The sequence below is a fragment of the Patella vulgata genome, chromosome 2 (genome assembly GCF_932274485.2).
Source record: "Patella vulgata chromosome 2, xgPatVulg1.2, whole genome shotgun sequence".
Taxonomy (NCBI): domain Eukaryota; kingdom Metazoa; phylum Mollusca; class Gastropoda; family Patellidae; genus Patella; species Patella vulgata.
In genome coordinates this window covers 11,645,820-11,668,918 of record NC_065880.2, presented here as the reverse complement: position 1 = coordinate 11,668,918, position 23,099 = coordinate 11,645,820, and the positions used below count along the sequence as shown (strand labels likewise).

The 23,099-nt window shown below is 36.4% G+C and overlaps 1 protein-coding gene across 1 annotated transcript; it reads right to left on the bottom strand.

Annotated features, from left to right (window-relative positions):
• Positions 1-2,926: 2,926 nt before the first annotated feature.
• On the bottom strand, positions 2,927-23,087 carry LOC126809719 (uncharacterized). The gene is made up of 14 exons (XM_050534465.2): positions 23,006-23,087; positions 20,260-20,352; positions 17,645-17,785; positions 16,222-16,294; positions 15,844-15,954; positions 15,287-15,415; positions 14,738-14,820; positions 11,937-12,022; positions 10,923-11,111; positions 9,871-9,994; positions 9,117-9,265; positions 6,446-6,499; positions 3,973-4,138; positions 2,927-3,058 (listed from the first exon to the last, which is right to left on the bottom strand). The coding sequence occupies exons 1-14, from the start codon at positions 23,047-23,049 to the stop codon at positions 2,962-2,964; spliced, it is 1,539 nt and encodes a 512-aa protein (XP_050390422.2). The 5' UTR covers positions 23,050-23,087; the 3' UTR covers positions 2,927-2,961.
• Positions 23,088-23,099: the final 12 nt, after the last annotated feature.

The window sequence follows — 23,099 nt, the reverse complement described above, 5'->3', positions numbered from 1 at the left end:
TTTTTTCTAAATAAGAGCAAACTATGCGGCCTTCCACTAGAAATACCATTAGAAAACTGAAGGACGTGACGTTATTTGATTGTGTGACGTTATCAGATTATGTACGTCACAATGCCCAATCTTGAGATTTCGGCATACACCGCGCTCATTATTTTAAGAACTGTTTTGACTATAGATATCTTTTATCCACTATTTGAATTATAATATTTATAATAATAATATAGTCACATTCATTTAATTTATTTAAACAAGCTTTTAACTGACTCTGTACACAACTTTTTACATGTCCATAATTTTGTTGTTTGTAAAGTACCTCTGAACACCCGATGTAAAAGGAAATGAAATGAAATGGGGTTTAACGCCCTACTGTTCTGCTCCTATACTGGGCTAATGAAGACGGGCCGATGTGAAAGGACGCGCTATGTTGTCACAATAAAAGTCAATACAAAGAATTAGATATTTTGTCGACAATTACAGTTAGCATTTGTAACATGCCGAAGATTAAATACTTTCGTGGATGGTCTACGAATTTCGGAGATGTATCGTAAATCCGTCGTAGCCCTTCTTATCGTCCGTATACTGCCTATTCGATTCTTTGACGAACAGTGCCAATATCGTAAATTTTTCGTATTATCGTCATCATTCGTGGAGTGTGGAGTGTATTCATAACTGAATTCGGCATATCCGTAAACCATTCTTAACTGAATCGCCTCAGTTCGTATAGATGATTCTTTCATTTCGTAGAACTCTACCTTGACATCCGACATACTTCTCCCCTTACTACCCACGAATTATCGTAATTCTTGAGATGGCTGTTTTCAGATCCCACAATTATAGAGTGTACTTTTATAATATGTAAATATTTATTCAATAAATAATGTCAGAAAAAAAAAACTATTCGTAACTGCTTCTAAGCTGCTCTTGATCTACGATCTTTTTGAATTTTTTGCTGCATCGCCACGAATTTCGATTCGCCACTATTCGGGGCGATTTGTAACATTCGTAGACCACGTGAAAACCAGGCATTATTAATGATTATCAGTGCTTGCGAATTTCTTACGAATCCTTGCGAATTCCCTCGCAAATACTTACGAATGCCCTCGCAAATTCGCCGAAAATAATAAGATTAGTCCGGAGAGATACTAAAGAAAGTGAGGCCTTACTTATGTTTATCAGTGCTTGCGAATTTCGTACGAATCCTTGCGAATTTCCTAACAAATGCCTACGAATATAACGACCACACGCGCATGCATGGCGAATAGCCTATAAACCCCTTGTCCACACTTCTACTTTGACACTTATGCTGTTCTCACACAGTGGCGAATGGGCCTACGAACGCAATTCGCAATGATCATCACCAGACATTCGTATGTGTTCGTGAGCATTCGCGGTCGTTCATGGGGTGTTGCGAATATTAGGAACATGCTCCTAAATTATGCCATACAAGCTTATTCTCATTGCTTTCCCAATATTTTCGTATTGGTGTAAAGATATTTGTGGTGACCACAAGACAACTGCAACCATGGGCGCAGATCCCGGTGGGGACACGGGGACGCGTCCCCACCAATATTTTTAGTGCTGGGGACATGATATACTGTGTCCCCACCACTTATTTCCGATGTTTTGCTTACTCTTTATTTTTTTAAATTGAAATCATTCCAGAGCTTTTATTGACATTTCAGAAAGTGTAGAGTTTGTCCCAGGCACTTGAGGCCACGGGCCCGTCTCTGTATGAACACTTATAAATTTTTAAAGAAAATATTCTTTAAATTACAGTAAACCTCGCATAAGTCGGATTCGTATAAGTCGGGTCTTCGCTCAACTCGGATAAAATCGTTTGGACCCTTTGTTCCTACACGTTTTTCTTATTTAATTTCTGCGCGTATCTCGGATTTCCTATGTCGGATCTTTGCTCAACTCGGATCCAAATCTTCGGTCCATTTGATCTAATTCGTGATTTTTTCCTTCGGCTAAGTCGGATCGACAGTATGTTCAGAATTTGACTAAGTCCGTTTCGTACCGATGGCCTAAAACGCGGTTAGGTATTCCATGCACAGAGCCCCTAAATAATTTCCCCTATCATTTCACCTCAAATCCGCCTATTTGACGCGATGCAATAATAGAATTTTCCCTGTCAACAACGGACAAAATTGAAACTAGCCTTATAATTCATTCACCATTGTAAATAATATTTTTGTATCTATAAAAGGAACTGTGCCCATTTTGCATTTTCCGGAAAATATCTAATCTGTCACCAATCCACGCTAATATGTACTTAGATTGATTATTTAATAATTAAGTAAACAAAATAAAATACAAACGCTAGATAGTAGATAACTAATTTTAACTATGATAAAAGCGAAATTTTAGTAATTTGATTGGATAATATTAGATTGATTTTAGTGCTTAGCCAATTAAAATTGAAGTATCTACTAAAATTTGAATTTTATCTTTAGTTACGATTTCGAGAAACAGGGCCTTGGATTGGATTCAATCGGATTTAACACAAGCCCACCAATTTGGTTCGCGGGGAGAAGCATAGATCAATGGGATTTTCAATGCGTCATACCTTTGTAATACTGAACGGAATTGGATCATTTTTAGATAATTTGCCTTATATAAGTAAACACTCGGATAATAACTTTTTCAACTTGATCAAGGGTCATAACTCTAACAGTAATTTTCGGAAATCAATAGGATTCTTTGACTCATGAACTTAAACTCCTGAGCGTCCACAAGCAATTGAGTACTTACGAATAGGCGGACCGGCATGACAAGAATATAGTGCCTTTATTCCTTTGTAAAAATACGGTCTAAAAAATAGGGTCTTCCAATTGATTGGTCAATTTAGGTCATTTTGAGTTAACATTTTTACCATGCATGGCTATGTGTGCATTTTGACACAGAATAATTTCGTGGGGACATAGAGAGAAGCCATCAGATAAAAAATAACAAAGTCAATTAATACGTTAAAAATGCCAGAGTTTTATTTTTAATATATTCTCGTTGTTCCTGAGATAAATAGTTTTGTTGATCACCTTGTTGTATCCAATCCATCCTGAAAATATAATCAAAAGAGTATTGTAACATTGTTTATAGTCTTCTCATATGATTCAAGCTGATTAAAACACAGATCCTATTTCATTTCGTTTTTTATAGTTCAAAATTTCGTTTTACTGGTCTTTACTACACTAGGATCTGGAAGAGTTGTTATCATGGACGTGTTCTGAATGGTGTGAGGAATTAGCCAATGAAATGGCCTGTTACGTGTGATGATTGCAATGCATGGACTTGTGCGTAAACCAATAGAAACGTCAATGCTGACGTCATAGGGTCAAAAGCCGCACGTATGACCCCTGAGGGGACCTTCCAGTACAATTGTTCAGATCTTCATGTAGTGTAGGTCATCAAAGTATAAAAAAACAAAACGAAATATAGATCTGTATTTTAATCAGATTGGATATGGTTTAGATAAGAACACATAGTTTAGTAGGATGGATGCAAACCAATAATTATTTGACAAATAATCCTTGCCATATCATGAAATGAAATGGGGTTTAATGACCTACTGTTCTGCTCCGACAAGGAAAATGAAGACCAGCATACGCCATGCAGTGTGCTATGAGGGAAATTTTGCCCGGGAAGTGGCACTATGGCCTACTCTTATATTGAATTCTAACTGCCAAGGCCCCAAGGGATCTTTTACCTGCACGCCAATGTATACAAGGGACCTCGGTTTTTCGTGCCATTCGAAGGACTAGACAGCTGTTCTGGACAGGCCCTCCGTCCTGCATCACTGACAAGGGGAACCCACATCGAAAAATCTTGATGAACTTTCTCAGCCAATGCAGGGATCGAAATAGCCAGCCATATCATAAACAAAATTTTATAATCTAATTATTTTTGAACATTATATCTATCCTTGATCGATACCTATATATACCTATATATACCTATATATACAATACTTACCCAAAAGTATTTACTTCCTCTTCATTTGAAGTTTGTGAAATGGTGAAATTTGTTTCTATATCCGTATGACCCAATTCATTATTTACATCCAGTATTTCTAAGTCTTGATGATAGAGAATCTGACCAGGTAAACACCCTAAAGGCACAGTCGACCAGTCAATATTGCCTGTAGAATGATATAAGAGCATATATAACAAGCCAACAGTGAGGCTGATGTCCCCCGCCGAAATCCCCAAATAAATAGATGACACATATTAATTAATCGCACATCTAATTTTTTCAAAAGTATCGAGCAATCAAACTGATTATCAACTTTGTTTCATCACTCTCTATCAGATAGAATCAAAGTTATCTTGTCCCAAAGCATCGACCAAGGAAATTGCTTTTCTCTGTTTAGCTTTAGCTCAATATGTTAATCATTGAACTCAGTCAAGACGAACATCTACATCAAGTTTAAACATTCTACCTCAATTCGAAGCAGGGTTGTTATGTTCCAAAGTCTTGATCAATCAAAATGCTTATTGCTCCTTAGCCTAAGCAGACAATTCTCATCATCGAACTTAGTCAAGGTATTGATGTAATGAAACTATACACCAAGTTTCATCACTCGTACTTAATTAGAACTAAAGTTATCGTGTCCCAAAGCATCAACCAATCAAATTGCTTATCTTCTACTTACCATAAGCAGAAAATGCTCATCTTTGCACTCTATCAAGGCATTGACCAAATAAACACCTACACCAAGTTTAAACATTCTAGCTCAATTAGGAGGAGAGTTATTGTGTTCCAAAGTCTCGGCCAATGAAATTGCTTATCGCTCTGCTTACCCTGAGCAAAAAATGCTCAATATCGAACTTAGTCAAGGTATCGATGTAATGAAACTATACACCAAGTTTCATCACTCTCACTTAATTAGAACTAAAGTTATCGTGTCCAAAAGCATCAACCAATCAAATTGCTTATCTCTACTTACCCTAAGCAGAAAATGCTCATCTTCATACCCCTTTAAGGCATTGACCTAATAAACACCTACACCAAGTTTGAACATTTTAGCTCAATTAGAAGGAGAGTCATTGTGTTCCAAAGTCTCGGCCAATCAAATTGCTTATCGCTCTGCTTACATTGAGCAGAAAATGCTCATTATCGAACTTAGTCAAGGTATTGATGTAATGAAACTATACACCAAGTTTCATCACTCTCACTTAATTAGAACTAAAGTTATCGTGTCCAAAAGCATCAACCAATCAAATTGCTTATCTCTGCTTACCCTAAGCAGAAAATTCTCATCTTCGAACTCCATCAAGGCATTGACCTACTAAACACCTACACCAAGTTTGAACATTCTAGGTCAATTAGGAGAGTTATTGTGTCCCAAAAAGTGTGACGGACAGACAGACGGACGGACAGACAGACGGACGAACCCATTTTAATAGTCCCCTGCTTTCTTCGAAAGGCGGGGGACAAAAATAATGATGTATAATAGTTCAACATGCTGATATTTATGTAAAAGTAAGAAATTTAGGGGAGTACTATTGGTGTTTTTTTTATTATAGATACATTATGTAAGATTTAGATAAAGAGCTAGCCATTCTTGCTATAATAGTTCGAAAAAAGATAATGTAAAATGAATAATATGAAAATTTCATTCAAATTATTTTGAGCGAAGATATTAGCCTTTGAAGGTTTGACAAGACGTGTGCAATAATTTCACCCACCGTACTGGTTGTTCGAAGCTAAGTCTCGTTCATTCATTTTTAGCTTAAATCAAAATATGGCTGAACTGTTCTAATCTATTTAATATCAGAGAAATCCGATGCCATAAAGAGTTGATTATGGTCTGGATAAGTTAATTAATGTCTAACTAATAATTTAGTAAACAATTCAGACCTAAAGAAAGACCTGCAATAGGCAGATTTAGCTCTTGCATAATGTATGTTTCAAGTTTTGAAACGGAAATTTAACTTTTCTTATATCCACCTATATGAATAACATTGCTACATATTCTGAATAATATTTCTGAATCACAACATCAGGCAGAATAGTAGATTTAAATATATTTCTCACTCTGTCCGATTTTAGAAGTAATATATTTATAATGACAGGTTTTATGATACAGAACGCACGTGCTAACCATTCGACCTTTCCCCCCCCCCCCCAACCCCCGAATGGTTAGAACGTGCCTTTGCATCATAAGGTCTGTCATTGATTCAACTGGCGTGGTTTCGAATCCCTGGTTGTACCTGACAAGGAGTAGGGTCGCCTGTCCAACCTCATGGGTTTTCATCGGGTTCTCTGCTTTCCCCCCACTGCTAAAGACCCCTAAGTGCAAACGAATTATTGAAACAAAATTGAACCATATGTTAGTCCCGAAATGACCTGGTTTGTGTCAAGTGGATGTTAACCCCATTTCTCTCTCCCTCTTTCAAAGGCACATGTTCTATGTAAACTGTGTGAATAATATAGTAAAACATACTATCAGTACAATGTTCCCATCGACCAACTAATTTTCTGTGTTTAGGTAAGACATCTGCAAGAAAACAAGACACATATATCAATCACATGTAATTAAAATCATAAATTCTACCTTGAACCTCTGCCACACTTTTTCAGACGGTAATACATAGCATGACAATAGCAGAAATATTATTAAAGATTCAAATCCAGCGAAAATCTGACACATAAGATGTCATCAAGAGTTGATTGAGGTTAATAAATTCATGTTAATAAATGGCTAATTAATAGTTTATATAACATTTCAGGCCTAAAGAAAGAACTGCAATAGGTAGATTTAGCTCTTGCATAATGGAACGAGTGCACACAAAATAACCTGTGGTAGTTGAAATCTGATGAAAAGTGGGGTAGATCCGTGTTGTTTGGACAAAATTGAATGAGAGGACAAACTCGATATTCAACGTTATGCGACCTCTGTTTTGGAGTTAGAACTTATGTTGCCCCACCTTTCCGAAAACCTTGTGAATACAATTTGGTGTGAAGCTATGGGAGTGTGAAATATTCTACGGGCCTTTCAGAAAATCTTCAATCTGATTACAATACAGATCTATATTTTGTTTCGTTTTTTTATACTTTCGATGGCCTACACTACATGAAGATCTGACCGGTTGTAATGATAGGTCGCGTCAGAGGTCATACGAGCGGCTTTTGACCCTAGGGAGATGCTAATTGTAGGCCGGTTGGGGAGGTTCGGGTGTTTCCGGAATCCAAAATGGCCGCTTTATATAAATGAAAATTTTTGGGAATACTAACCCTAATCCTAACCCTAACCCTTTTTAGAAGACTGAACTTGGATCTAATTTAGCGTTTACCCTTCTTAAAAGGGTTAGGGTTAGGGTTCGGGTTAGTATTCCCCAAAATACTCATTTATAAAAAGCGGCCATTTTGGGCTCCGGAAATTTCCGAACCTCCCCAACCGGCCTACAATTAGCATCTCCCTTGACCCTATGATGTCAGACATTTGATTAACCAATCAGCATTGATGTTACTAGTGGAATACCCACCGTTCTGTGCTAAACACGCCCAAAGCTTGCCGTAACAGACTCTCAATGATAACAACTCTTCCAGATCCTAGTGTAGTAAAGACAAGTAAAACAAGCCAACAGTGAGGCTGATGTCCCCCGCCGAAATAGGAAAATAATTAGAGGACACATATAAATTTATCACAAATAAGCGGAACGGACAGACAGACAAACAGACAGACGGACGAACCCATTTTAATAGTTCCCTGCTTTCTTCGAAAGCGGGGGACAATCAAAGTAGGAGAGTTATTGTTTTCCAAAGTCTCGACCAATCAAATTGCGTATCGCTCTGCTTACCCTGAGCAGAAAATGCTCATTATCAAACTTAGTCAAGGTATTACTGTAATGAAACTATACACCAAGTTTCATCAATCTCACTTAATTAGAACTAAAGTTATCGTGTCCCAAAGCATCAACCAATCAAATTGCTTATCTCTGCTTACCCTAAGCGGAAAATGCTCATCTTCGAACTCCATCAAGGCATTGACCTAATCAACACATACACCAAGTTTGAACATTCTAGCTCAATTAGGAAGAGAGTTATCGTGCCCCAAAGTATCAACCAATCAAATTGCTTATCTCTGCTTACCCTAAGCGGAAAATGCTCATCTTCGAACTCCATCAAGGCATTGACCTAATAAACACATACACCAAGTTTGAACATTCTAGCTCAATTAAAAGTTATCGTGTCCCAAAGCATCAACCAATCAAATTGCTTATCTCTGCTTACCCTAAGCGGAAAATGCTCATCTTCGAACTCCATCAAGGCATTGACCTAATCAACACATACACCAAGTTTGAACATTCTAGCCCAATTAGGAAGAGAGTTATCGTGTCCCAAAGCATCAACCAATCAAATTGCTTATCTCTGCTTACCCTAAGCGGAAAATGCTCATCTTCGAACTCCATCAAGGCATTGACCTAATAAACACATACACCAAGTTTGAACATTCTAGCTCAATTAGGAAGAGAGTTATTGTGTCCCAAAAAGTGTGACGGACAGACGGACGGACGGACGGACGGACGGACGGACGGACGGACGGACGGACGGACGGACGGACGGACGGACGGACGGACGGACGGACGGACGGACGGACGGACGGACGGACGGACGGACGGACGGACGGACGGACGGACGGACGGACGGACAGACAGACAGACAGACAGACAGACAGACAGACGGACGAACCCATTTTAATAGTCCCCTGCTTTCTTCGAAAGGCGGGGGACAACAAAATTTTGAACTTTAAAAAACGAAACGAAGTAGGATCTGTGTTTTAATCACATTGGAAAATCTTGGTCTGTGAGAGTATGGACTGTATATATATGGGTATCTTTTTTCAAGAGATAGCTGCTGTGTAGAGTATCTCCACCAATTGCATGGCCAGTTTCACTGTTGTTGTTTATTACAGACTTAATGTCCAATACATTAAATATGATATTATGGACAGGCTGATTTAATTAAATTATTTACACTTAAAGGGTTAAAAATTGACCTTGTATGTTATATATACTCGAATCAGGGTCATCTTTTTTTGATTTTGAGTGTAGATTATTTCCACTCTTTGCTTGGCTATTTTGTCGATCATGCCCGATGGCCTTTTCACTGACCTTGTAAGGTATATATAGTAGAATCAGGATCATCTGATGAAGTCACAGAGTAACCATTACCGGTAATCACACGACCTTTATCATTAATATCTATTAATCTAACTAAGTCCTCTTGTTTTTCTTCATAAGCTGACGACTGTTTGCAAAAGCTGAAAAAAAAGCGCGGACCTTTAGTCAGTTTGATCTATAAGAAAATGTCAAATCATACAAGAGTTTTACCCTTTTCGAAAGAAATCTGATAATCTTTGGTATAATGTTGTATCTATTAGAAAACAAATTTGCAAGGAACAGTAAAAAATATATTCTACCATTTATGTGAGAGAGAGAGAGAGAGAGAGAGAGAGAGAGCATTTAACATCCACTCCACACAAACTAGGTCATTCACATTTAGTTTAATATTAATTCATTAAAATCAGACAATTTTTGTCCAAGTTATTACATGTCAAAGCTGTTTTGGACAAAACCGAGAGAGAGAAAGAAAGAGAGAGAGAGAGGGAGAGGGTTTAACATCCACTCTACACAAACCAAGTCATTCTGGGACTAACATATGGTTTAAATTTTTTTCAATAATTTGCTGGCGCGTAGGGGACTTTAGCAGTGGGAGAAAACCGGAGGGCCCGGAGAAAACCTGTGAGGTTGGACAGACGACCTAACACCTTGTCACGCACAAGCTGAGAATCGAAACCCAACCACCTGACCTAATGAAATAATAAAAAAGAAATTAATAAAACAAAATGAGATAAAAATGACCTACTGTTGTAAGAGAAGTTTACTGTAGGGATTCGATTTCTGTAAACATTTTTGCACCATTGAAGAATAAGATGGAGATGGAATAAAACACATGTATATACCCTTCTTATTGTAAGTTAAATTCTCCCCTGAAATATGAGAGGTATTATACTTCAACATCATGTTTCTAAAACTTCATAAGATAGGTTGCCGGGCAGCAAAACATACGTCCCCCCCACACATATACCCTTTTTATTGTAAGTTAAATTTTCCCCTGAAATGTGAGACTTATACTTCAACATTATATTTCTAAAAATTCATAAGATAGGTTACCAGGCAGCAAAACATATGCCCCCCCCCCCCCCAAAGCGACCAAATCGTCCAAACAGTCGACAAGGGTTGTCCCGTATTTAATCTTTGGTATACACTAGGACCATTTACATGAAACTGATATTATATCATACTGATTGGATGATAAATTTTGCCATTCGAGCATTCACACGGTTCTACCAAAGTGAAACAATCGCACATTCCTCTTTGGGGATTTCCCTGAATATCTCAAGGATAATGTGTACCAGAACAACGATTGGTGAATTGAAGGCAGCAAAAATCACGGAAATCCCCAATGAGGAATGTACAATGAGGAATTGACAATTTTGTGCAATTATGTGGAGGCCACTTGGAGTATAGTTTGGAAAAAACATGACTTTTAAGCAAAGCCAACAAGATAACTGAAACTTTGGAGAATGATCGTACACAGACTGAAGGTTAAGTCCAACAATTGTCATCAAATTTGCTGGACATTTGTAGGATTTAATAAAACTTTCATGGATTCTGTTTATTTGGGTCACCCTGTTGGTTTTTTTTTTTTACTTTATACTGAACTTCCTTCAAATAAGAGAGAGAGAGAGAGAGAGAGAGAGGAGAGAAATGGGGTTTAACTCCACTTGACACAAACTAGGTCATTTCGGGACTAACATATGGTTCAATTTTATTTCAATAATTCGCTTGCGCATAGGGGTCTTTAGCAGTGGGAGGAAACCGGAGGACCCCATCAAATATGTCTATTATACTTACAATGAAAAGTTAAATGATAAATCCACCCAGCTATTTGTCTACTTTTAAGACAGTTTTCATCATCTAGATTATCTATTAACTTATTAACAAATTCACTACCATAGCCTAATTTCTTCACTGATTTTAATAATGGTCTCCATAGCAACAATAATTCATTGGGTAAAACTAAAATATCAGATTCTTGTAAATCTGAAACAAATTACAAAATATTGTTAAAATAACTAAGCATGAAATATCAAATTTCTCACGCTTAATTCATGCTAATATTGACTCAGGTTGATTATTTAAAGATATTTAAAGATAAAGAGATGGCAGTTCTCGCTATAATAGTTAAAAACTAGATAATGTAAAGGTAATTTGCTGAAAATTTCAGTCAAATTGATCCACAATGAGCCGAGAACGAAGCGGGTGAAATTTTCGCATAGTCTCGGTCATCATTACTAAAATCATTAATATAAACAGCATAGTCTAGATTATCCACTGCTTTGATTTAATTATCAATGGCCGTTAAGCGGCATATAGGAATCTAATCCAGCCAACATTGAAGGCTAGCCTTGACATCGAGAGTTTATTATGGTCTGGATAAGTTAATTAATGTCTAATTGATAATTTAGATAACATTTCAGGCCTAAAGAAAGACTTGTAATAAGCAGATTTTGCTCTTGCATAATGCATGTTTAACATTTAAATAAGAAAACAAAATCAAATACCAAAGCTAGATAATTTCCTTGCTTGGATTCAATCAGATTTAAAACAGGCTGTCTTGTTAAAATTTGTCACATTTTTGTAAATATTAATAGAAACTGACCCACTTTTGGACTGATAGTCTTATTAGAAATTCAACTTTCACAAAATCGTATTTTGCAAGGGATTCCACAGCGCTAAAGTCACGTAAAGTCTTTAAATTTTTTGGTTTCAATAAAAATGTAGAAATATAAACCAACAAAAAAACAGTTGTCCTAACAATATGTGAAAATGAATAATGACACTTTGTCCAAAATCAACATTTTTTACCTTCTAATTGGATCCCAAGAAATTCTAAATTTTGTGATGATAATGCCATAAAATCTTCTTCACATAAATCTGTTAACAAAAGTTTTCTGTAAAGATATACAAATAAATGCCATGTATTATTATACAACTGTAATCTTATTTAGTAATGCCTATGACTTAAAGATACTTTCTCGCAGACAAACTGTGTGATTTGATGATATATTTGGACTAAAAACATATTCAAACTAATTAATCTATCAAAAATTTGCATCAAATCCCTCTCAAAACATTGTATCCACGAAGAGATACCCCAAGCTATAAAAAAATCTATTTTTTAGAAGCCATGTTTGTCACATAACTTGATTCAGGGTCGGCCGATTTGGAAGAATGCATTTGCCATTACTTACTGTCCATTTACCATACATATTGAGGCCTAAGTAAATTTTTTAATTATTTTCTGCCAACTTCTTTATACGTTGTTTAATTGCAGAGTCTGTTATACATGTGTATGTTTATTACACCCTTCAATGTTCCTAAAACCAGCTAACCATTCGATCAAGAAATAACAACCGCTCCCTAAGTCAAGCTGGCTGACAATAAGCTGTGGGAATGCCAGTTACTGATACCCTGACATTTTTGTCCACTGCTTGCCCCATTGATCTTTTTCGAGTAATCCATGATTTTTCTAGTAAGATTGGGCGTCTCTACTTTCCATATATACCAAATTTGCCATACTTTTATTGGAAATAACCACCCGATAAATACTTCCGTAACTCATATCTTTATAGCAGTACAGATCAGAATAAAATATATTTCTTAAAAGAGCTAATAAAAGATTTTATTAAACAAGCCAACTTAATCTTTCCTCATTATTATTGAAATATCACATGAAACTAAATCAGAGATGATTAGCCCATTTAAGTTATGTTATAAACCAACTTTTATCAAGATACACTTCTTAAGGAATTTATAATGGCACCACATATTACATAAAAAAAAACCAAATGGGAGAGAGAGAGGGAGAGAGAGAGAGAGAGAGAGAGAGAGAGAGAGAGAGAGAAATGGGGTTTAACGCCCACTCGACACAAACTAGGTCATTTCGGGACTAACATATGGTTTACTTTTTTTAATAATTCGCTTGCACGTAGGGGTCTTTAACAGTGGGAGGAAACCGGAGGACCCGGAGAAAACCGGCGAGGCTGGACAGGCGACCCTACTCCTTGTCATTGGGATTCGAAACGACGCCAGTTGACTCAATGACAGGCCTTGTGATACAGCACACACGTGAAAAACAAATGGATCCTAGTTTAAACATACATTATGCAAGAGCCAAATCTGCCTATTGGGTCTTAAAAGTTATATAAATTATTAATAAGACATTAATTAACTCATCCAGACCATAATTAACTCTTGATGCCATCGGATGTGTCCGATTTTAAGCAGATTAGAACGGTTCAGCCATTTAATGATCGTAAACATGGTGAAGCAAGGCTTACCCTCGAACAAATAATTAACATGGGTTACAATCAGTGCATGTATCTTTTCAAACTTTCAAAAGCTAATATGTTTGCTCAGAATGAAGTAATTTGAATGAAATTTTCAATATTTTCATTTTGCATTATCTATTTTTGAACCATTATAGCAAGAACAGCAAGCTCTTTATCTAAATCTTACATAATGTATCTTTAATACTGATCACATGAACTAGTGTCAGATTACTCTGGCAGGGTGTGCACAACTTGGAACACTTCAAATTCCATGAGTTTGCAGGAATTATTTACCAGATTCCAGGAGTCCCTGTATAGAATTCTACATCAGAATGTATCTTTTTTTTTACGCTTGAAGAACATTGTTTCCCTGACTCAAAGAAATAAAGGATCTCATCAAAATTAGATTGACAAAATACCGATGACTACATTCAGTTTTATATCTTAAAATACATAGCAGTCGTGTCAACCCCCAGGAGTTTCAAGGAGTAATCTTGTTTTTCCAGGATTTTCCAGTATTGGAAATCACATTTTCATTTTTCCAGGATTTTCAAAGAGTTTCAAGGAGTGTGCGAACCTTGTCTGGTTTGGGAGCCCCATTAGAATGTTTTAATACAGATTTTTTTTTAATGCAGCAAAATATAGGAAATGAAATGAAATGGAGTTTAACGTCCTACTGTTCTGCTCCTAACCTGGGCTAATGAAGACGGGCATACGCCAGACAGTGTTCTATGAGGGAAATTTTGCCCGGACAGCGGCACTATGGCCTACTCTTATATCGAATTCCAACTGCCAAGGGCAAAATATAGGCACATAAACTAATTTGATTGAAGTTAACTGAACAACAAATTGATATTTGATATAGAGGATCACGTGTCAAAGTGAGTAAGACGCTTTCTCGCTAGTCTGGAGGTTGGGTGTTTGATCTCTGCATTGGCAGAGAAAGTTCATCCAGATTTTCCGGCGTGGTTCCCCCTTGTCAGTGATGCAGGACGGAGGGCCTGACAAGGACGAAAAACTGAGGACCAGTGTACACATTGGCGTGCATGTAAAAGATCCCTTGCAGTTGGAATTCGATATAAGAGTAGGCTGTAGCGCCGCTGCCCGGGCAAAATTTCCCTCATAGCATACTGTATGGCGTATGCCCGTCTTCATTAGCCCAGTTCGGAGGACGTTAAACCCCATTTCATTTCATTCCATTTCATTTCATATTTGATATACATTGCTAACCATTTAGCATTCAGTGCTTGAAGATTGTACTTTTGCATTAACCTATTTTGGGGTGGTGGTATTTATATATGTTTTAATCCGACACAGATTAGAACCCATACATACCTGTGAGTACGATAAGATAAAGCTGTCTTAAGATCGGATAATAAACTGTTTGATGCTCCATTACAACTACCATTCTTTATTTCCTTCAAATAAATAATATAATAATACATAAATAAACCAACGTGGTGCACATGTCATATGTTATAACACCTCTGGAACCAACAATGAGAGAGAGAGAGAGAGAGAGAGAGAGAGAGAGGTCATTTCGGGACTAATATATGGACTAACATTGTGATGTTGTTACATTCAGAGAGAGAGAGAGAGAGAAATTTGGTTTAACGTCCACTCGACACAAACTAGGTCATTTCAAAAATTCGCTTGCGCATAGGGGTCTTTAGCGGTGGGAGGAAACCGGAGGACCCAGAGAAAACCCACGAGGTTGGAGAGGCGACCCTACTCCTTGCCACGTACAACCGGGGATTTGAAACCACGCCAGTTGACTCAATGATAGGCCTTATGATACAGTGCGCAATTGCTAATCATTCGGCCATCCACCCCCCCCCCCCCCACCAAAATCTGAAATAGAACAAAACAAACTTGTATACTAACCTGCAGTCTTAGCTCAAAATAACTTCGCAACAATTTCTTTGTATCAATATTGATAACTTTGTTCTTTTTCTGACTGTTTAAAGTTGGTTTGACTTTAACATCTTTCATTTGATGTTCCCAAAAGGTTTCCTGAATTATTAAAAACATTATATTATGTTATATTTTGTACTTGAGCTCTTTCTATGATCAATATTACCTAAAAGTAAATGAATACTGCCTTGTTATTTTCATCATTAATCGGGTTAAATTCATAGAATAGCTACATCATTTGTTCACAAGAGAGAGAGAGAGAGAGAGAAATGGGGTTTAACGTCCACTCAACACAAACTAGGTCAATTTGGGACTAACACATGGTTCAATTTTATTTCAATAATTCGCTTGCGCGTAGGAGTCTTTAGCAATGGGAGGAAACTGGAAGACATGGAGAAAACCCATGAGGTTGGACGTTTGACTCTACTCCTTGCCACGTACAACCAGGGAATCGAAACCACGCCAGTTGACTCAATGACAGACCTTATGATACGTCGCGTACATGCCAACCATTCGGCCATCCATACCTTTAACCATTGTAAAGCTGTCTGTACACCTTGAGTTAATACATCTAAAGCTGGTAGGGTACTATGTGTAACTTCATGACGTAGATGAACAATCCAATCAGGTATTCCAAACTAAGTATAAAAAAATATACTGCTAAATTATTACACCTTGAGGTATTCCAAACAATGTATAAAAAAAACATACTGCTAAAATATTACTCCTTGATGTATTCCAAACTATGTACAAAAAAATATACTGCTAAAATATTACTCCTTCATTTGTTATACTTGTTTCACAAAAAATCTTGTAACAACAAAAAGAAAAGTAAAGATAAAATTTAACCAATAATATTTTGTTGACTTTGTTCAAATTTAACGATAATTTAGTGGATTTTGTACCTCTCTTGCAATGGCTATTATAGGCCGTGCAAATTCTTTTTTTTGACCAGCTTCAGTAACATGATTAACGAATCTGCAATAAATGATATAGATGAAAAACGAAAGAAATGATATGAAATGGGGTTTAATGTCTGCTCCTACTGGGCTAATGACTATGGGCATGTGCCATACAGGGTGCTATGAGGGAAATTTTGCCCGGATAGCGGCACTATGGCCTACTCTTATATCGAATTCCAACTGCCAAGGTAAATGAAAAACATCAGTATATTTGTGGTGAAAGACTCTCAAAAACATTTATCCTTTTGGTGTTTGATTTGGATACCCCAAACCAATTTTATCAACCGATGCCCAACGAAATCTGGAATTACTCCTTTAAAATTATAATCATCATTTACTCAGGAGTCTAAACTAATCATCTTTTCAAGAAAAAGTCTGTAATATCAATTATGGCCATTGTTACTGTCTGTTCAGTGGTTCTGTGTGGATTCACACTTAGGAACTTTCGCAATGAATGGCAATACAATTTCATAAGAATTAGTCCCGAAGTGTCCCCACATTCTTCATATTTATATGTACTAAAATGGAATTAACAAACAGAGAGCTTTCCTCATAAATAATACTAATGAAATCAAACATTACAAATTAATACTTAATTTTGATCAAAATAAATGAGAGTCTGCCATGAGAGATGACAATCTGATTAAAACACAGATCCTAAATGTATTTTTTTTTTTTTTTTTTTAAAGTTCAAAATTTTGTTTTACTTGTCTTTAATACACTAGGATCTGGAAGAGTTGTTATATAACCCGCGTTCTGGTTGATGTGAGGGATTATCCAATGAAACGGTATGTTGCGGCGGGTACTTGGTGTGCTGTGCACAGAACTGTGGGTACCCTGGTAGATATATAACGCTGATTGGTTAATCAAAAGTCTGACGTCATAATCAAAACTCGATTGTATGACCCCTAACAGGACCTCACACTACAGGACCTCCCACTACAACTGGCCAGATCTTCATGTAGTGGAGACCATCGAAAGTATAGAAAACAAAATATAGATCCGTATTTTAATCAGATTGGAGAAATTAAGACAAAATACAACAATTTTTACGATATCTCTAAAGTACCTTTCAACTGCGCACTCCAAATTGATAAAAATCTTTATTTTAACTATGACAGCCAAATTGATAAACATCTAAATTTTAACTATGACGTACCTTACAGTAGCCAAATTGATAAAAATCTAAATTTTAACTATGACGTACCGTACAAAACACAAATTTATATGGAAAACAATCACAGGGTATATTTCACACTACGTTTCAACAAGTTCCTCTGGTCGTCCTCAAGTAAGTAACATATAAATTTGTGTTTTATATCATATGTTCAGTTACTAAATGCAGTATAAGGATTTCATGACGTACCGTACAATAGCCAAACTATATTCTCGACGTAAGTGTTCTTCTTCTTCATTTACTGTGTTAGTCAACAGAGCTTTCTGATGTGCTATTATAACCGATTGTAATTCGACAGTAGTTGCTATAGCTACAGGAAGTTTATCATATCTACAATAAAAGACATTCTTGGTTATTGCTCATATACTTAGACATACAATAACTTTAAAATTCTAATCTAGAACATAAAAACACACGGAATCTATAAACCAGTCAGGACTGTGGTCAAGACTGCTACTGTCAATGCCCTGTGGCAAATTCACTAACTCAGCTTGGAATCGGCCTAGTTACATCTAGCCTGTAAACAGCTTCATGCAATTACATTGTCATATATATATACATTATTATTATTATTCAATATGTATGCAGCAAAATGTTAATCCACAAGATTCACATCAATTATCGATTTAGCAGAGATCGATTCTGGAATCCTACAGTGCTGAAACCCAGCACAATGTTTTATAATCAGATTTGGGTAGAGACAGATAGAAACCAGTCAGGAAGTGTGAAGCATTACAAAGAGAGAGAGAGAGAGAGAGAGAGAGAGAGAGAGAGAGAGAGGTAATTTCTGGACTAACATATGTTTCAATTTTATTTCAATAATTCACTTGCTCGTAGTGGTCTTTAGCAGTAGGAGGAAACCGGAGAAACCCCATAAGGTTGGTCAGGCGACCCTACTCCTTGTCACGTACAAGCATGTCACGTGACTCAATGACAGAGCTTTTGATTTAACCATTCAGCCACCCAACCCCCCTGTGAAGCATTACACAAAATGTTATAAAGTATGCCCTTCTCATCACTGAAAACTCATTATAAATCATTCTATGTAGTACTTTCTTTGTAAAAAACAGCGGCTGCCAGGCAGGATACGCCCACATTTTTGAGAGATGGATAGAGAACAAGCTAAAAAGAAAGTGATTTTTTCTACAATCAAGGGCCATAATTCATGAAGTTACAATTCGATATGCGCAAATATCGAAAGGATCCAAGATCTTTGGGTTATAAACATGCATTTCAAGTTTCATCAAAATCAGATTAAAATTGTAACCTCTACAGGGTCCACAACCTTGATATACCATATTTTACACCTTTCGCGTACAAGCGGCGGCCACTTTGTCCGTCATTTTTGGTTTGATTTTCAGGAAATTTGAACTCAACCTTCAGAGGGACCACAAGCTAAAAGAGGCTATTTTTCGTATAATCAGGGGCCATAATTCATGAAGTTAAGATCCGATATGCGACAATATCGAAAGGAACCAAGATCTTTAGGTTATAAACATGCTTTTCAAGTTTCATCAAAATCGAATTCAAATTGTGACCCATACAGGGTCCACAACCTTGATTTACCCTATTTCTACACTATTCGCTTATAAACGGCGGCCATTTTGTCCAGCAATTTTGGTCCGATTTTCCCCAAATTCGAACTCATCCTTCCTTAGGGTGTAACGGTGATATAATAATACGTTTTTTTAAATCGGATAAAACTTATGACCTATATAGGGTCCACAAGCTAAAAACACGATTGTTCGTATAATCAGGGGCCATAATTCAGGAAGTTATGATCCGATATGCGACAATATCCAAAGGAACCAAGATCTTTAGGTTACAAACATGCATTTCACGTTTCATCAAAATCGAATTAAAATTGTGACCCATACAGGGTCCAAAACCTTGATTTACCCTATTTTTACACTATTCGTGTACAAACGGCGGCCATTTTGTACGGCAATTTGGGTCCGGTTTTCCCCAAATTCGAACTCAACCTTCCTTAGGTTGTAACGGTGATATAATAATACGTTTTTTTAAATCGGATAAAAATTATGACCTATATAAGGTCCACAAGCTAAAAACGTGATTTTTCGTATAATCAGGGGCCATAATTCAGGAAGTAACGATCCGATATGCGACAATATCGAAAGGAACTGAGATCTTTGGGTTATAAACTTACATGTCAAGTTTCAACAAAATCAGATAAAAATTGTTACCTCTATAGGGTCCACAAGCTAAAAACGTGATTTTTCATACAAACGGGCCATAATCCATGAAGTTTCGATCGGATACATGCCAATATCAAAAGCAGTCGAGATCGTTTGGAGATAAACCTATATTTCAAGTTTCGTCAAAATTGGACAAGAATTGTGACCTGGATAGAGTCCACAAACAAATTGTGGACGGACGGACAGGGGCGACGACAATATACGTCCACATGAAAATGTGGGAGTATAAAAAATTTGTAATATACAATAATAACATTTTTCTTTTAAAACAAGTTTAAGACAACACATACTTTTACTACTGTTCAATATTTTAAACAAACTGTCAAATTTATGAAAATGAGATCTTTCTATTTATGTTGATTTAAATGTTCATATGGTCCAACTGTTAAAAACACCCGAAATACTAAAATAACAATGTAATTTTAATGAAGCTGACAAATTTTTCACATGGCTTAAATAATAAACACAAAAACATAATATGGAACACAATTACTATTTTAATTAAAGTGATGTTTCGTTGAGGGTTCTCTCAACGTTTTCATGCAAATAATGGCTTAAATAAAATGAGAAATGGAAGTGGACATGTACCTGCTCTTCCATGCTTTGATTCGGTTGACTGCATGTTGTTTTTTTCCAGTGTAATTGCTGTATAGTTCTTTGTACACTGTGCAAAATTCATCCCTAAAAATAATAAGATTATTAAAATAGTACAGAGTACTCTTTAAAGTCAGAAGAGTTGCCGATGTTCAATCAGTTGAAATTTGAAATACACCAAGACTGTTTAGCCATCGATATTATTGGGCCATTTTGATTATTTTATAACTTTAAGATCATCTAATCTATTGAATATTTTTTAACTGCTCGTCTGATACAAACTGTTAGCTTCAGGTATGGACAGCTTTCTTTGACCATTAAGCAGCGCATGTTAAACATACATTATGCAAGAGCTAAATCTGCCTATTGCAGGTCTTTATTTAGGCCTGAAATGTTATCGAAATTATTAATTAGACATTAATTAACTTATCCAGGCCATAATCAACTCTCGATGGCATCAGATTTCTCCGATATTAAATAGATTAGAACAGTTCAGCCATATTTTGATTTAAGCTCAAAATGGAGGAGCGAGACTTAGCTTCGAACAACCAGTACGGTGGTTGAAATTATTGCACTCATCTTGTCAAACCTTCAAAGGCTAATATCTTCGCTCGCAAGAGTAATGTGAATGAAATTTTCAAATTATTTATTTTACATTATCTATTTTCAAACTATTATAGCAAGAATGGCTAGCTCTTTATCTAAATCTTACATAATGTATCTTTAAGGAACAAACCTCAAGAAAATATCTGGAATGCTGTCAAACAGTCCGAACTTTTAAACATCTCTTAAAAGACATTTTTTTTAAACTATACTTTTAAGGACTTAAAGGAGCCAAATCTGTATTCTTTGGGACCTAGAAACTGACACAAATGTGTCGCAGCACATCTAATATAATGTAATATGAATGAATATAAATTGATTTACATGTAAATTCAATCATTTCCGTTTTTACCCTAATATCAAATCAGTTATGTTCGACAAAATATATATGTCAGAAGTCTCATCGAATGGCAATCTCTAGCATCTGGTTATTCCAGTTTACATCGAAAGCATTTATTACGAATCGTGTACCAATGGTAAAATGTTTATTTTGTCTTAAATATTAGATATCTGAAGCCCATTTTCTACAGGTAAGATCACAACATCAATGTTGATTTAAATTGACAAATAATTAGTGTTTTCAATATCAAAGACTTTTAGATAATGATACTGAGTTAAATATTGAATATCATGCAGAAGCCCATCTTTTCACAGTAAGATAACAATATCAATGTTAATTTAAATTGACCAATAAGTCGTGTTTGCAATGTCGAAGACTGCAATGTGATATTGAGTTAAAGCTGCAATTTCATATTTTTAAAATTTATTAAAATAAAGCCTTAAAATAGATGGTATCCATAAACCGTCCTACCTTGTTAAAGAATAAGCTTATTAATCCTATAAGTCACTATTACCAGCTGAGAAATTGGCAAAAATATCATTTTCAACTTCAAATTCCAACGTTTGAAGGTAGCTAATGCATGGAGGCAATAGGAAAACAAGAGAGGTAATTTTGTTATTATTTCCTGTTTCAATGATTTTTAAGGGTAGGAAATAATGCATAGTGGTCGTATAATAGTGAGTTGATAACCTATTGAGCAAAAGACATAGAAATAATTATGTTTTGACTTTCTTAGAAAATATGAAATTATCGCTTTAAGACTTTCCTCCTTCCTATTCCTGGGGATCACGTGGCTAAGTGGGTAAGAAGCTGGCTCGCTAGCCTGGAGGTCGGGTGTTCGATCCCTGCATTGGCCGAGAAAGTTCATCCAGATTTTCCGGCGTGGTTCCCCCTTGTCAGTGATGCAGGACGGAGGGCCTGACAAGGACAGCTGTCTAGTCCTTTGGATGAGACGAAAAACCGAGGTCCCGAGTATACTCATCATTGCACACTGTATGGCATATGCCCGTCTTCATTCGCCCAGTATAGGAGCAGAACAGTAGGACGTTAAACCTCATTTCATTTCCTGGCTCTATTTCAGTATCGCACCTCTACCAGTTCCCGGGGTTGTAGAGACTTGAAATTTTCAGGGGATGTTCAGGTGGGCTAGCAATGACCTCACACCAAATTTCCGCCGAAACGTCAATAACTTTTTATTTTACCTTAGTTTAGCTTCTATAAGAGATAAGTTTAAGTGATTTTGACGCCATTTTCTTTGTTGACTATTTACTCTCGAATGACGTCATATGTGGATTGTGGGTTAGGGTAAGGGCTAACACCTGTAGATTTCGTCATAGTCTCAAGATGTAGACAGGACTAGCCCTAACCCTAACCCTGTCTTGTTATTCGAGTCTAAATAGCCAACAAACAAAATGGCGTCAAAATCGGATAAACTCTCTCTCGTATAAGCTAAACTACAGTAAAATAAAAAGTTATTGACAGATTCGGCTGAAATTTGGTGTGAGGTCATGGCTAGGCCCCATGAATACCCCCTGAAAATTTCAAGTCTCTATGATCATGGGAACTGGTAGAGGTGCGATACTGAAATAGAGCCCATTTCCTTCCTATTCCCTAATGAGTAATAATAATGTTATTTTTGCGATTGAGTTGAGATGTCTATCTATTGTTTTTGTTTTGTGAGTGCGTTCAAAAATAAAAAAAAATAATGGAGCGCTTCACCAATTTGCTAATCATCTCTGTGTCGTTCCAATTTTAGTACATACGTGTACTACAGTCGTCTAATTAATTATTATTTACCTATTTATCCAAGGGACAACAATCGTGTTCATGGGCGCAGCCATGTTGAATCTCGCAAGATCACGTGACGATTCCAAGGTGTTTTTCTTATGAG